Source organism: Dasypus novemcinctus, chromosome 21 (assembly GCF_030445035.2).
Source record: "Dasypus novemcinctus isolate mDasNov1 chromosome 21, mDasNov1.1.hap2, whole genome shotgun sequence".
Classification (NCBI taxonomy): Eukaryota; Metazoa; Chordata; class Mammalia; order Cingulata; family Dasypodidae; genus Dasypus; species Dasypus novemcinctus.
Window position 1 is genome coordinate 61,146,976 of NC_080693.1, and position 15,596 is coordinate 61,162,571.

General features: G+C 47.4%; 1 protein-coding gene and 1 long non-coding RNA gene across 5 annotated transcripts in view; one reads left to right on the plus strand and one right to left on the minus strand.

Moving 5' to 3' along the window:
- LOC131275047 (uncharacterized) overlaps window positions 1–3,525 on the plus strand; it is a 19,751-nt gene extending 16,226 nt beyond the window's left edge. Inside the window, exon 3 of the long non-coding RNA XR_009182472.1 lies at window positions 1,365–3,525. This is a non-coding gene — a long non-coding RNA (uncharacterized lncRNA). The remainder of the gene's footprint in view (window positions 1–1,364) is intronic.
- The window catches only part of ACLY (ATP citrate lyase), a 46,440-nt gene that overhangs the window by 14,309 nt on the left and 16,535 nt on the right, over window positions 1–15,596 (minus strand). For 2 of the 4 annotated variants that reach the window (XM_058284253.1, XM_058284252.1), the window contains exons 13-20: window positions 15,094–15,184; window positions 14,129–14,158; window positions 11,553–11,694; window positions 10,636–10,804; window positions 8,861–8,965; window positions 7,708–7,904; window positions 5,754–5,835; window positions 4,979–5,089 (exon numbers count right to left, since the gene is read on the minus strand). In XM_058284253.1, coding sequence (XP_058140236.1) covers window positions 4,979–5,089; window positions 5,754–5,835; window positions 7,708–7,904; window positions 8,861–8,965; window positions 10,636–10,804; window positions 11,553–11,694; window positions 14,129–14,158; window positions 15,094–15,184 — 927 coding nt within the window. The remainder of the gene's footprint in view (window positions 1–4,978; window positions 5,090–5,753; window positions 5,836–7,707; window positions 7,905–8,860; window positions 8,966–10,635; window positions 10,805–11,552; window positions 11,695–14,128; window positions 14,159–15,093; window positions 15,185–15,596) is intronic. The other 2 variants (XM_058284254.2, XM_058284255.1) reach the window with 1 other exon arrangement.

Here is a 15,596-nt window from a genome sequence, read left to right on the forward strand (position 1 = left end):
CCGCACACACAGAGAGCTGATGCAGCAAGATGACACAACAAAGAGATAGATTCCTGGTGCTGCTGACAAGAATGTGAGCAGACAGAGAACACACAGTGAATGCACACAGAGCAGACAATGGGAGCGGGGTGGGGAAGGGGAAAGAAATAAATAATAAATCTTTGAAAAAAAAGATCTAAGTGAAAATTGTGTCTTTTTTTTTTTTTAAGATTTATTTGCTTATTTATTTATTTATCTATCTCCCCCCCCACCCCAGTTGTCTGTTCTGTGTCTATTTGCTGCGTCTTCTTTGTCTGCTTCTGTTGTTGTTAGTGGCACGGGAATCTGTTTTTGTTGCATCATCTTGTGTTATCTTGTTGTGTCAAGCTCTCCGTGGGTGCAGCACCATTTCTGGGCAGGCTGCACTTCCTTTTCGCACCGGGCGGCTCTCCTTACGGGGCGCACTCCTTGTGCATGGGGCTCCCCTACATGGGGGACACCCCTGCGTGGCACGGCACTCCTAGCACGTATCAGCACTGCACATGGGCCAGCTCCACACAGGTCAAGGAGGCCCGGGGTTTGAACCGCGGACCTCCCATATGGTAGACGGACGCCCTAACCACTGGGCCAAGTCCACCGCCGAAAACTGTGTCTTTAATCAAGCAAAGGGGAGGGGAATGGTAATATAATCATATCTAACCCATTTATAACACTTACTATGTCCAGGCACTTTTCTAAGAGCTTTGTGCTCATTTAATATTTCCAATAACTACTACTATTCCCTATAAATAAGGAACTGAAAGCACAGAGGGGTAAAGAAACCTGCTAAAGGTCACAAAGCTAATAATATGTGGTGGCATTTGAACCCAGCCAATTTGGCTTCAGAGTCTGCCCTTGATCACTAAATATAATGAAAGGGGCCAGTAATGGTAAAAAAAGGCAAGGAAGCACTGCCCAGTTAACAAAGCCTGAGAATACATGCCTTCAAGATGCCTTACGGAGTGCAGCGTGGGTTCTAATGCATTCTTTGCAGGACTTAATTTGCATAGGTGGAAGGGGTAGGAAGAGATTCTGTACTCAAACTTAGAAAGTGCTGGGTTCGAGGAAGCTGTAAGTTTAACTGAGATTTCTTAAAACTAAAACCAAAATTTCTAAGAATGATTCAGGTTATATAGCATTTTCCTAGCTTACAGAGCCTGCTTTTCTGTTTGGTTTGTTTTCTGTTTTGTTTCGAGGACCATTACCACAGGATCAGTGTTTTGTGGACCATACTTCTGAAAAGTGCCACATCCACAATACCCACTTGTCCCTATCTTCCCAGTTCTTTTTTTTTTTAATTTAAAGTTTCTTTTATTTATTTATGCCTCCCCCCTTGTTGTTTGCAGTTGCAACACCTGCCCACCTTCTCCAGGAGGCACTGGGAACCGAACCTGGGACCTCCCACGTGATAGGCCGAAGCCCAACTGCTTGAGCCACATCTTAATTCAGTTTTTCTGGCTTGCTGATGAGGAGAGAATCTATTGTGTTCCTATCTTATGTCCTCTACCAGCGGAAAATTCAGCAAGGTCAAGGACTGTGACCTGTTAAAGAATTTAAAAATCATCTATTCATTGGCAGTCACTCTACTATTTATTTTAGGGTGTGTTTGAAATTTCATAAAAAGCTTTAAAAAAAATTTTAATTAAAAAAAATAATAATAATTTAAAAAGCACCTCTTGAGGACCTGCCATTAACAGGAGCAAGGTGCTTATACTCTTGGTGGTCAGAGAGGGCAAAGCAAATTGAAGAAAACATAATGGAGAAGGAGGGAGGAATTATTTTTGGTGGGGGGTGGGGTGGTCGTGAAGAAGAAATAAAACCAGGGGCAGCTTCATGGAATAAGTGGGTTAAGAATGAGAATATATAATTACTAAGACCTATACATGCCAGATCTTTCACAATTACCTTCTTGTTTAATTCACACATTAACCTTGTATCTTCCTCATTTTAGAGCTCAGGAAAATGAGATTCAGAGAGAATAAATGACTTGCTCTAGGCACACAGACCTTCCAACATGTGATTTCAAAGCCTGTGCAAGGAGGGCAACTCTGGGAAGAATGGGCAGGATTCTTTGGTCCTCCCCCTCTCCTTTACTTAGAAAACACAGACACATACACACTCATATACATATACAGTTTATACTGACACGAAATGGATATCATAAGCATTTACTGCAGCCTGCTCTTTTTTTTTTTTTTTTAAGGATTTATTTCTCCCCACCCCTGGCTGTTTTTCACTTGCTGTGTCTGTTCATCTTGTTTCCTTAGGAAGCACTGGGAGCCAAACCCGGGACCTCTGATGTGGGAGGGAAGTGCCTTATCTCTTGAGCCACTTCAGCTCCCTGCTTTGTTTGGTCTCTCATTATGTTTTCCTCCCTCCATGTCTTGCTGCATCATCTTATTGCATCAGCTCGCTGTGCCTGCCTGTCGTATCAGCTTGCTGTCTTCTTTAGGATGCACAAGGAACCTGTGCTCCCTGCTTTGTTGTGTCTCAGTAGGTTTTCTCTTCTTAAGTCAGCTTGCCATACCTGCCCATCGTGCCAGTTTGCTATCTTCTTTAGGAGGCACTGGGACGCAAACCAACAACCTCCTATGTGGTAGGCAGGAGCCCAGTCGCCTGAGCTACATCTGCTTCCCGGCCTGCTCTTTCTTACTTTTAATATACCTTAAACTCTTTCTAAATTAATGTATCAAGCTCTACCTGATTCTTTTTGTGCCTGTACAGTTTTCCATTTCACAGATGTTTCACAATTACACTGATAAGCATTAAATTGTTTCTGATTTCTACTGTTACAATGTTGCCATGAATATCATTGTACAGGGAAGTGGATCTGGCTCAATGGATAGAGCATCCCCCTACCACATGGGAGGTCCAGGGTTCAAACCCAGGGCCTCCTGACCCATGTGGTGAGCTGACCCATGCACAGTGCTGATGCGCACAAGGAGTGCCATGCCACGCAGGGCTATCCCCCGTGTAGGGGAGCCCCATGCACAAGGAGTGTGTCCCCACAAGGAGAGCGGCCCCATGCAAAAAAAATGCAGCCCACCCAAGAGTGGTGCTGCACGCACAGAGAGTTGATGCAGCCAAGATGACACAACCAAAAAGAGACACAGATTCCTGGTGCCACTGACAAGAATGCATGCAGACACAGAAGAACACATAGTGAATGGACAGAGAGCAGACAATGGGGGTCAGGGGGGAAGGGGAGAGAAAGGAAAAAATCCTTGTACACTAACTTGAAAACATTTTTGCATACAGTATTCTTAGGATAAATCTGTAGAAATGGAAATGCTGGTACAAAGGGAATGTGCATTTTCTTTTTTTTTTTTTTTTTTGAAAATATAAACAAAATAATTTACTTGATATTCCAAAAATTTTTTTTACATTCAGACTCTTAACTTATTTGATTCAGAGTCATTAATGTTTATGATTTGCTACACAAAGTTGTTCTCCGATGCCATCTAGAGCTTTGGTGATGAGCATTTCATTAAAGAGCACTCCACCATTGTCTCTGGACTTTTCATTTGAGCTGCTAACATCTACTAAGCAAGTTTGATGCTGATGCTTTGCTGGTATCAATGGAAGGTTTTTGGCTCTCAGTCAGGACATGGCTTTTTCTTTGGCTTTTATAATAGGGGGATGTGCATTTTACAATCGGACAAATATTGTCCTACTGAGGGGAAGGCAAGCACTCTAGAGAAAAAGAATAGTGTCACAAAGGCTTACCGGTAGGAAAAATTTAAGGTTTAAGCAGGAGGGATTATTGTTAAAAGAAGCCTTGAAAGCTAAGTCTCATCATTTTATACAAATAGCACTCAGGACAAGGCCTCATCATTGGAGGCTGCTCGGTGGCTATTGATGACCTGATGTGGGTGACAAGTATGTTTCCCTTGGTTCACCATCCACCACTGGATGGGACCAGCCATCTTCAAGATAGAAGATTCTCTAAGCTGGAGCACAGGGCTGAGATCTGGTTTATAATACCCCAGCAGAAGCCCAATACAGGCTCAGACGGTGTTTAAATTTTACATTTATATTAAGCGCCGGATACTTTCACATACATTGTCATTTTAACCATCATTAACCCCAAGAACAAGCGTCCATTCCTTCTATAACCTCTCTCCACACAGACCCTCTCACCAGGCCCCTGTCCAACTAAGTTTAGGATGTCTCTCCTTCCTTCCTTTTTTTTTTTTTAAAGAAATATTTTATTTATTTCTCTCCCCTTCCCCCTCTCTGTTGTCTTCTCTCTGTCCATTCGCTGTGTGTTCTTCTGCATCTGCTTGCTTTATCTGGCAGCACTGGGAAATTGCGTCTGTTTTTTGCTGTGTCATCTTGCTGTGTCAGCTCTCCTTGTGTGTGGTGCCACTCTGGGAGGAATGCGCTTTTTTCACGCGGGCCGGCTCTCCTTGCGGGGCGCACTCCTTGCACTTGGGGCTCTCCTACGCAGGGGTGCCCCTCCATGGCATGGCATCCTTGCGCGTGGCAGCATTGCATGTGGACCAGCTTACCACATGGGTCAGGAGGTCCTGGGGATCAAACTCTGGACCCTCCATATGGTAGACAGGTGCTCTATCAGTTGAACCATATCCACTTCCCCTCTCCCCTTCCTTCTTGATCCTTGATCTCCCTTTCACTCAACAAACTTCTCCTCCCTTATGATGCAGTTTAAGTATCACCTTTTCAGCTATTCCAGACTGTGGGTTATGACCTGACTCCAATCCCCCACAGTAGCGTTTCTTCCCCCTAAAGGGACACAGAGCCTTGGTCTCACCTACTCTGCTCATGAGTCTGTTTATTCCAACCAGACATAAGCCCCTAGAGAGTAGGGCCATGACTGGACTTGGAAGCAACCAAGCAAAGTCATCGACATTTACCGAAAGAAGCTGCTTAGTAAGAATGCTAACACAGTTCCCTTCTTGCCCCTGCCCCACCCAGAAGCGAGCAGTGTGGGTCATACCTCCGAGGAGAACATGGTGGCACAGGTCCCAATGCACCAGCAGACCACAGGCTTGGTGATGCGGCCCTCCTTGATGCCCCGACAGATCTTATATTCCTCAGTGCCCCCTATCTGCCAAACAACAGGGAATAAGAAAAAGCCCACAAGTTAGCAGAGCTCATCCAGCATTGCCAGCCAAATTCACCAGGATCAGGAAAACCAGACTCCAAGTGAGCAGGGCCTAAAGTCACCTGGGAGTTACAATCTGGCTAAAAAATAAGGAGGTATGGGCTTTGGTCACATAACAAGTAGGTATTCTGCCTGGAAGCCTCAGAATGCATGCAAGGAGGAACTGTAAAGGGACAGCAGGTCTTGTAGGGGAAGTCCCTGGGATATGCCCTTACTGATTTGGGGGCATAAGATAATTAGGAACATAGCTGCACAGAAACATGAGCAAGGGATGGGGTTACAGATTTCTCCCAACTTTAAAACGAATGCCCTTTTTACTCAGCTATCCACATGGTAGAGTCCACAGGCAGCCAGTGCAAAGCTTCTCCTTTATTGGAGCTATGTCCCATGTCACCAGGAGGTAAGAACTCCTTTTTCAGGAACATACATGCCCACAGTGTTCACAGTGACAATCACTAGACCTCAAAGTCTAGGGGGTGGGATTACCAGGAATTGTCACTTTAAGTTGTATTTAACCAAAATGCTTGACTTTTTTAAAAAAACTGACATCACGCATTATTTTTACAATCAGAAGATACAGCTGTTTGTTGTTTGTAAAATAACTCACCTCTCCAAGAACCACAATCATTTTGACTCCTGGAGTGTCCTGATAACGTAAGACGTGGTCCATAAATGTTGAGCCAGGGTACCTGCCCAGAGCAGGGGGCAAACAAATCAGGAGGAAGCTTAGGTGAGGTGTGTGTACAGGTGTGGGAGGCATGCTCATGCTCATGCTAGGAACACTGTGGGTGGGGGTGCCCCGTGAGGGTCCAGACATATCTTAGGGATAATGGGGGCACAATCAAAGTGAAGGAAGAATTTTTAAATTCACATAAAAGATCAGGCACAAAATAAGACCCATAGAGGTCTATCCGGCAGTAAGAGATGCCCTGTAGAACACATGTAGTGGTTGTAAAATATGTCCAGAGGGAGCAGATGTGGCTCAAGCAGTTGAGCTCCTGCTTCCCACAAGGGAGGTTCTGGGTTTGGTTCCCGGTGCCTCCTAAAAACAAATAAAAACAAACGAAAAAACCAACTCAGGTGAGCTGATATGGCTCAGTGGTTAAGAGCCGGCTTTCCACATATGAGGTCCTGAGTTCAATCCCTGGCACCTCAAAAAAAAAAAGTCCACAAGTTCTCTGAAAAAGGTAGAGCCTGATTCCTCACCTCTTGAAAATGGGCCAAGGACTTAGTGATTTTCTCCCAATGAATAAAAAGTGAAAGAAATGACTCTGTGACACTGACTTCTAAGGCTAGATTTTAAAAAGAATAGTTTCTGCCTGGCCCTCTCTCTTAAAGTGCTAACTCTGGGGGTCATGTCCTGAGGACACCCAAGCAGCCTGCAGATGCCCACACTGAGAAGAATGTGAATGAGCTGGCTGCAGCCCTGCTGTCATCTGACTGTATAACCTTGCAAGAGACCCCAAGCCAGAACCATCCAACTAAGCCTTTTACAAAATAATGAGAATTAATACAACATGCCAAGCTATGTCCCACAGAACACCAAAGACGGCAGGTTTTTACTGGGAGTTCTGTGCTTTTTTCCCCTTATTGTCACATGAGTTTGCAAAAAGACTGCTTAAGGCCAACCTGGCATCTCTGCACATTTTCATGTGCCTATGGTATGCTCAAGAACATTACAGATCCCAAGGGGACAATACAACAAAGCAGCATTTTCCATACTTCTTTGACCAGGACCTCTTATCAGGGAGCACCTGCAGACTAGGGTTCCCAGGCTACACCCCTGAAAACTTGAGTCAGACTGTCTCCTCACCCATACATCCCATCTGAAATGACTTGGTGAAGCTAGGGAGGGACAAGGTGACTCTGTCTCCCAATAGCTTTTGGCCTCTGAGCTAAACAGTAGTAGCAACAATAACCAATCCTAACGGTGAACATTTATTATGAACTTACTGAGGACCAGGCACTACTCTAAGATAACACTCTGACGATTTGCTGATTTTTGTTCCCACTGACACAGAGACTAAGAATACTCCCGTTAATTACCAGCAGCACTTCTGCACACTTACTCATTAAGTGCTGGGCCCTGTGCTAGGCACTGTATGTACATTATCTCAGGAATGCACTCCACAGTCTCATGAGGTGGGTGCTATTATTTTACCCATTTGATGTGTAAGGATGATAGAGGTCTAGGGAGGTTAAGTACCCTGCCCAGGATGCCCCACCTGGTAAACAGGGCAACTGGGATTTGAACCCCTTGGTCAGATTTCAGAGTTGGCCCTGCTCACCCACGTCATCCTGTTGGCTCCCTATGGCCACACCTCAGACAACAAACAGAATTACCCCAAAAGACCAAACACCTTTTATAAGCTCCATCCTGTAATTTGACTTTCTGCTCGTGTCAGTCCTGTGACAAGAACAAAGATGCCTTGGGCCTGGAACTCAGTGGCAGTGAGCCAAGACAAGGAGGCAGCTGTCTTACTCCTGGCTTGCTGCTCTCAGTCAGGCCTCAATACCTCAGTGCAGGAGCTACCTCTTGCGGCCCACTGCCCACTGATCACCTGTCCCCGCCAATGGCCACGCCTTCATAGACACCGTCCGTGGTCCGGGAGATGATATTGTTGAGCTCGTTGGACATGCCTCCAGAACGTGAGACATAGGCCACGCTGCCAGGGCGGTACAGCTTGGAGGCCAGGATATTGTCTAGCATTCCACCCGTATTCCCAATCTTAAAGCACCCAGGCTTGATGCCTCCAACCTGTAGGGGCGAAAAGAGCAGTTAGGGACGAAGGGAGGGAGAGCAAATTCCTGAATAACCACAGGGCTCAGGGAATCATGAAGCTCCGGGGCTGCCCAGTCCACTCTGGCCAGGCTGGGAAGAAAATGGCCAAGAGAACTAACCTGCTCACTGAGTTTCCTGCTTAGGAAGACTCTCTTCTCTCCCTCAAAAGGCATTACAGAAAAAAGGAAAGCCTTATTTGTAAAGCATGGCTCACTACTGTAGATTCAGATATGTACACTCAAAGTTAGGTCACCTTCCTTGCTCCAAGGGGGCTATAGCACCCAGAAAAGGTCACTGGCCTAGAATACAGGTGAGCTTCTCTGTTAAAAATCACCCCCTGCCTCTGAAATGAAAGGTTTCTTTCTTAATTCAAAAATAACTTCAGGCGAGCGGATGTAGCTCAGTGATTGAGCACCTGTTTCCCATGCATGAGGTGCCGGGTTCAATCCCTGGTATCTTCTAAAAAAAACTTAGCTTCAGACAAACTTTAACACAGTAACTAAGGAAAAATAAAAAAATACCCACAGAATAATTTCTTCTTACTTGAAGCTCTTTGGGTCAAAAAATAATGCTTCTAGGTAGCTTCTTCTTTGGTTTGTAGTTAAAGGAATAATCATAGACTCTGCAATGGTTGTAGGAAGATAGACAAATACTTAAGAAAAAAAAAGTCCTTCACTAGTCCCCTGAAACTATATAAAGATGATATGGTCTGATGGACTGAGGAGAGAGCCCTTTAAAAAACTAACTGGAAATGGACACACTGACTTTCCTCAGGTACTCCCTGAACGTTTTACCTAGAAGTGAGATTGAAGAGTTAAATGAGCTTCCTGAGGGCCTGGAACTTTGTAAAACAGCCTCTGGCTTAAAGGAAGGCCTTTGAGGGGGGAGAGGCAGGAAGTACAGACAGACATGGATGGGGACAGATGACTCACAGTGGCAGGTCCAATGATGGTCACTCCGTTCTGGTCCGCCTTCTTGATCAGCTTCCTCGTGAGGGCCTCAGGGATGCCTTCGGCTATGATGGCAATGGTCCGGATCTGGAGGGTGAGACCAGCTCCTTCCTGTTAACCGTTCACCCCCGCCGTGCCCCCTTCCAGGCTCGAAGAACAAAGTTTGTTAACAGAACGCACCTCCTTCTTGCCACAGGCCTTTCCTGTTTCTACCCTGATCATGCCAACCCTCTCCTAAAAACTGATTTCCAGTGGTTAACACCACTGAGAATCGGGAACTGAGCAAGAGCAAATGTTCCTGAATACTCACTACAATCAAAGCAGGTGCATTCCGCACCACCCCAAAATCCACGGGACCCAGTCCCACCCGTTCCCTACCTATCTTTGTGCCTGCTCATAATGCAGCTCTCTGTGGTTTTCTCCACCATACCCTCTGAATCTTTCTGTCCCCACAGAACAGGGTTATACTCAGACCAGAGAGCAGACTAGGGGAGAAAGCCAAAAGGGATGGAGGTAGACAGGAAAAGACCTAAGAACCATCTTGTATTTGCCTCTAGACCTGGGGCCAACAAATGTTTTCTATAAAGAGCCAAACAGTAGACATTCCAAGCTTTGTAGATCAAGTGATCTCTGTGGCAACTCCTCAAGCCTACTTTTGTAGCTCAAAAGCAATCATGGACAATATGTACATGAATGAGTGTGGTTCTGTTCCAGTAAAACTTTATTTGCAAAAACTGGCAGTGAGTTAGATTTGGCCCTTGGGCTATAGTTTGCCAACCTCTGTTCTGGATGGAAAAAGTAGCTTGTTTTTAGCTACTTTTAGTCATAGACTGAAATAAGCCAGTCTGGGATTGGACAGTAATTTTTAACAGACGTCAATAAACTCATCTAATAAAGGCTAAAAAGACAAACACCCCCATAGGGAAAAAAAAGGGTGGGGGAACAAGTCAATGAATGCTTTAAAATGCTCATCTTAGTTAAGAATCAAAGATATTCAAATTAAAGAGAATGTCTATCAATTTGACAAATATTTATGTTTTTAAAATCCAAGCAGTGAGTGTTGGCAAGGGTACAGGAAGTAGGTACTCAAACTACCAATGGCAGTTTACACAAAACAACCTTCTGGAGGGCACCTGGAAGACAGGTCAAAGGCTCTCAAATCTGCACACTCTGATCCAACAGTTTGACTATCAGAAATTTACACTAGGGAAATCGGTGAGGCCGAACGCAAATGCTAATCATAAAGTGTGTGCATAACAATACTTGAAATAGTGAAATCAATACTGTCGGTAAATACGTACTGATATGGAAAAAAGGAACTGAAAAAAAGTGGATTATAAGACAATTATATTCAGTATTATTCAGTTTGTTCAAATCCAGAAAAAGTGTGGATGAGAATATATTCAAACATTAGCCATCACTTTGCTGGGTAATGGAACTTAGGTTATTTTTTCCTTTTTTTTTTTTTCATCAGTACTTTTAAATAATAAATATGTGATGCTTTTATAAGAAAAAAGTACTTCTGAGTCTGTTTTTTTAAGCCAGCAGAGAGAGGACCATTTTTAGTCCATGGAAGCAGCCGCTGCCACCCTGGCCTGCCCATGGTGATCTTCCTGCTTTCTAGAGAACCAGTGTCTCTAACCACTTTCACCCAAAAAACTGGCCACTCCCAAAGCGCAAGCCTTGCCCAGGCAACCATGGACCCCATCCGTGGAGCTCCCTCTGCTGCCCCCACTCCCCAGGGCCCAGCAACCCACCTGTGAGTAGTTCATGGTCTCAACAGTACTGTCATAAGCGGAGCGGAGGGAGGCAAAGTTGATCAGCACATCGACTTCCGGGTGTTTCTTCATGGCATCAGCCATGTTCTTGAAAACTGGGATCAAGATCTCCTTGTGACCCCAGTAAAACTTCTGCTTGTGGTCCCCACTGCGAGAAAGGGGGAGGAAGGTCAGGACACTCTCAGACTGTCAGAGCTAGGTTTCCCTTCTTCCCTATAGTGCTGGGGAAGGGGGCCAAAGGGAGGCACTTCACTCTGAGGTGGGGTATCTACCCTGAAAGAACTTCCATCTAATGGAAAAAGATCACCCAGGAACATTCCCCAGTATCTGAAAGGACAGGCCCCTTTACAGCAAAGATAAACTATTTGGTTCCCCAATCCCTATTTTAGCAGTGGGATTAAAAGGAAACCCAGGGAAGCGGACTTGACTCGACCGATAGAGCATCTGCCTACCATATGGGAGGTCCAGGGTTCAAACCCAGAACCTCCTGACCCATGTGGTGAGCTGACCCATGCGCAGTGCTGATGCGCGCAAGGGGTGTTGTGCCACACAGGGGTGTCCCCCGTGTAGGAGAGCCCCATGCGCAAGGAATGCATCCCCACAAGGAGAGCCGCCCCGTACGAAATAAGCGCAGCCTGCCCAGGAGTGGCGCCGCACACATGGAGAGCTGATGCAGCAAGATGACGCAACAAAAAAAGAGACAGAGATTCCTGGTACCGCTGACAAGAATGCAGGTGGACACAGAAGAACACAGCAAATGGACACAGAACAGAGAGCAGGGTGGGGAGGAAGGGGAGAGAAATAAATAAAAAAATAAAATAAATCTGAAAAAAAAAAAAAAAAGAGGAAACCCACTTGCCAGCTATTTCAGGCCTTCCTCCTGTGGGGTGACTCACGTGAAAGGGTAGACCATGGCGGCCACTGAGGGCTCGTCCCGGGAGCAGACATAGTCAAAGTCCAGCATGCCCTGCACAGCCCGGGTCTGCATGCCCCACACGATGGCCTTGGTGTGGGAGCTGAAGAGGGTGGTGCTCTTTCCTGGTGGGCAAAGACACAGAGAGTGGACCCAGAATACACACCCCAGGCCGCCCGCAGGTATGGGGCTCCCTGCCAGACCCCCCCAGACCAAGTCCAGGGAGGGCAGCATCTCAAAACTGCAAAGGAATGTCACGGGGAGGGAATTCTGAGAATGTGGGAAACTGAGTGGCCTCAGGACTTTAAACAATTCTCCAACAATCCTCACCGCCTTGTAAATCTGGACACAAGTCAGCCCTGGACAAGGTTTGAATTCTGGGTTGTAGATCCAAGGCGGGCCTGCTACAGCCAGGACAGCCTCGTCTCTAAATGAGGTCCTGGCCGGGCTGTGGCACAGGGCAGGAGTGGCAAGCTGGCAGCCCAGCGCCTCCCACCACCTTCTCTCCTCCGTTCCTCCTGCCCTTCCCCCTTCTACTAGGGCAGCTCTTTCCTGCTCCTAGCAATGCACTTGGACAGGCCCTTCAGTGGGTGGGAAAGAGGAGAGGGGCGAAAGAAGGGACCAAAAGCAGCTGGCACAAGTGCATTCCTTAGCCTAAAGGGAAAGGATCCCTCACCACCCTGCTGGCAGGTAACCCCTCCCTGCAAATCAGGGAGGAGGAGAGCAGCCCTCAAGGGGAGGTACTCGGCTCCCCAGAGAATTCAATTAATCAATTAACCCACTGTACCCGCACAGACTTGGTCAACTGTTCAAAGTCAGACTTGGTTCAAGGTCTGATTAAATAAATTTAAGAGGTCATTTTCCCTAGCCATGTAGGATGTTCATCCCTGTAAAGCGCCTCTTTCATCACAGCTGTGAGCATCTGATGACAGAAAGCTCCTGATTTTGTAAACACTTGGGATTTACTGTCACTTGGACCCATCTGAGTTCCAAGGATTCAGATCAGAGAACAAGTGAACTACCTAATCCAGTTCCCTCACTTCCCAATCCCAGGAAACTGAAGCCCACAGATGCCAAATGACAGATCCTAAGTCATTTAGCATTAGAGCCAGGATCTTATAACCTAAGACATTGCTCAGCTGGGAAACTGAGAAGGAAGGATATAAGTCAGTGTGACTCTGCCAGCCCCACTCTCGGGAGTCCATGCCCACTATGCACCGACAGCATCTCCAGGAGCTTCAGAGATCAGGAGGATAAAGCCTGGACTCTACAATCCCACTCTCACCATCAGCATGCAAGAGGCTAAGCAAAGGCAGGAACAAAGGGTGCTTAGCTCCTCAAGCATAGAAAAACCAAAGCTGAAGGGGGCGATCCCCTGCCCTGTGGGCAGCAGGGAGGCCCCAGAGAGAACCTCAGCTCTGGAGTCTAAGCCCCTACAAGGGCGGGCTGCCCCTGGCAATCTGCTGCCTCCCTGGCTCACCCTCCTTTCTTTACCTACTTCTCAGCACAGCTCAAAGGCTACTAACAAGAGTGGAACCCACTCTCCATCATTCTCTCCCCTTGGGTGGGAGGGCTCCCAGCAAACTATTTCCACACAGGGCTCAGACTCTGGTCCTGCCTTTTAGATAACAATGTAAATGTAAAAAGGCAGAAAATGTAGAGATAAAGGCAGGTCTACAGAATGGGTCATAGGGCTGCATCCCCAGCCTTTCTAACAATTTTGGTGAAAATTCATCACACCGTGCCCTACCCCCTTGCAAGAGGACAGAGGTCATCAGAAGACAGTCTCCCCATCCTCAGCTATGGATGGCAAAAGGTTACACGGAAGCCCTGGTACTTTAAACAGATAAATGTATTCACCTAGGTCAATGTCGATGTCAACAGAAGAGTGTGCACGCATGTGGGTGGGCACATGTGTGCGTGCCCAGAAAAAGTCTGCTGTAAACTACAACCTCACACAAAGACCATGCCCAGATGACTTCCCATTACCTGAGCTAAAGATGTGCTACGCACCCTTCCAGGTTTCTAGCTCTTCTCTCTCTAACCTACTCCTCATGAAAAACCTAGAGAAATCTAAATTTGCCCCTACTATTAGGAACACTGGGATGAAGTTGGCAGGGGTGAGGATAAGGCAGGAAAAGTGAGAGAACGACAGAGTAGTGACAGAAGTAAATGAGAATGGGGGTGGTGCGTGGCCCCCCTCCTCCACACCAGCAGGGACAGACACCCACTGCTCTGTCCAGATTTGATGGCTCCCTCCTTCCCAGGATGACCCTCACTCCTTCTGCAGTCTGCACCCCACTCCCAAGCTCAGAGCCAGAGACGGTCACAGTGAGGAGAGCGGCAGGGGCAGGTGCTAAGCGGGGGTGTGGGGGGGATAAAGGAGGGCGGGCAAAAACCAGGACTTGGGGGCAGGCCACACCGAGGAAGGGACAGAAATATGCCAGACAACACTGCCACCCACCAGGGGAGGAGAAAACGAAGCACCCGCTAACAGTATAAAATCATAACCCGCTGACAAAGCCCCACATGGAACTGGGAGGGGGTGGGGCATCCTACCTTGCAGGGATCTTGGGCTTGGGACTGAATCTGTCAAAGAAAATGACCAAGGCAACTGAGTGAACTGCTGATGGCCAGAGGCTTTGGAGGGAGGGTGGGTGGGAGCAGGGAAGGATCCCACAGACAAGCCTCTTAAGACCGACGCCCTCGCCATCTCTTGTCTGTTCCACAGGAGACAGGAGGAGTGAAGCCAACAGAAGAGGTGAAAGCACCAGTCAGTAGAGCGGACGCAGGAAAGGGCAAAGAGCACAGGGGCCAGAGGGAGGCGCAGGGGAAGGAGTGTAGGACCAGAGCCTCCCCGCCTCCCCAGGCGGATCTGGGGCTCTTAGGGCAGCAGCTTCTGTTGGAGTCTCTGGAGCTGGTGTTGCTATTTCACAAAATGCCTTAAGCCAACTCTGTATGTAGCAGGAAGAGGCTGAACAGGTTACACGGGCCCAGTGGTAACTAATACCAGTGAGCTAACGCTGGTCGCAAGGGCTGATTGGCAGGTATCACGACTTTGATGAGTCAGATGATGGAGACAAATAGGTCAAGCAGAGATGGGCTGGAAGATGACATGCTCTCTTATGGTGGCTCACAGAGTTCAGGGGGGACCACTGCTGCAGGAGCTTGCTCCCGCCCTCCCCTGAGCAAGGTCTAGGAGACCTTTCCACTTCCTGCTATTTTTGTAGCCCCATCTGCTCTGTAGCCTCCATGCCCAGTTCACCCACCCCTGGATGGAGAAAGAGGAAGAAGAAGAGAAGGAGAAAGTGAGGTGAGCCCAGGGACAGTGTGATCCTCAGCATCGGGAAAGTCCATAGGGAAGGCTCACGGTACCTCACCCACACATTCCTTTCCCGTCCCACACCCAAGTCCACTCTCACAGTAGAGCTCCAACCACTTTCCATCCACACTGCTGACCCAGACAGGACCCTGAAAGGGAAGGGGCCACTCCCTGCAATGCACCCAAGACCTCTGGGAGTTACCTTGGGGCATGGCAGGCTTGGCCTTCTTTGCAGGTGCCACCTCATCAGCCCTGGACTCAGAAAAAGACGCTGTCCTGCTGGGGGCTGGGGTCTGGGGTGGGACAGGGAGAGAGAGCAGGAGTTACTGGTAGTAGCTGGGGAAAAAGCCATCAGTCCTTAAGGCCCCCTAAAAATCAGGCAAAAATTAGTACAGCACTGTTCTTTACATGCTGCTTCCAAAACCACTACTCTAAAAACCTTCTGAGGAATGAGTATTGTCCCCATGTACTAGATGAACAAACTAAGGCTCTCAGCAGGGAAAAGCAAGAGCCAGGATTGAACTCCAGTCTGATTTTAAAACCCTCCCTGTTCACATTATGTCACCTTGCCTGGGATAGGGAAAAAAAATTGGCAGAGATCAGAAACCAACCACATGCTAACTCTCCCCTGCCCCCAAATGTGTTCTGGGTGGGAAGAGGAATGGCGGAAGAGACGGATGGTCCCTTCCAGGCAGGAGAAAGGCT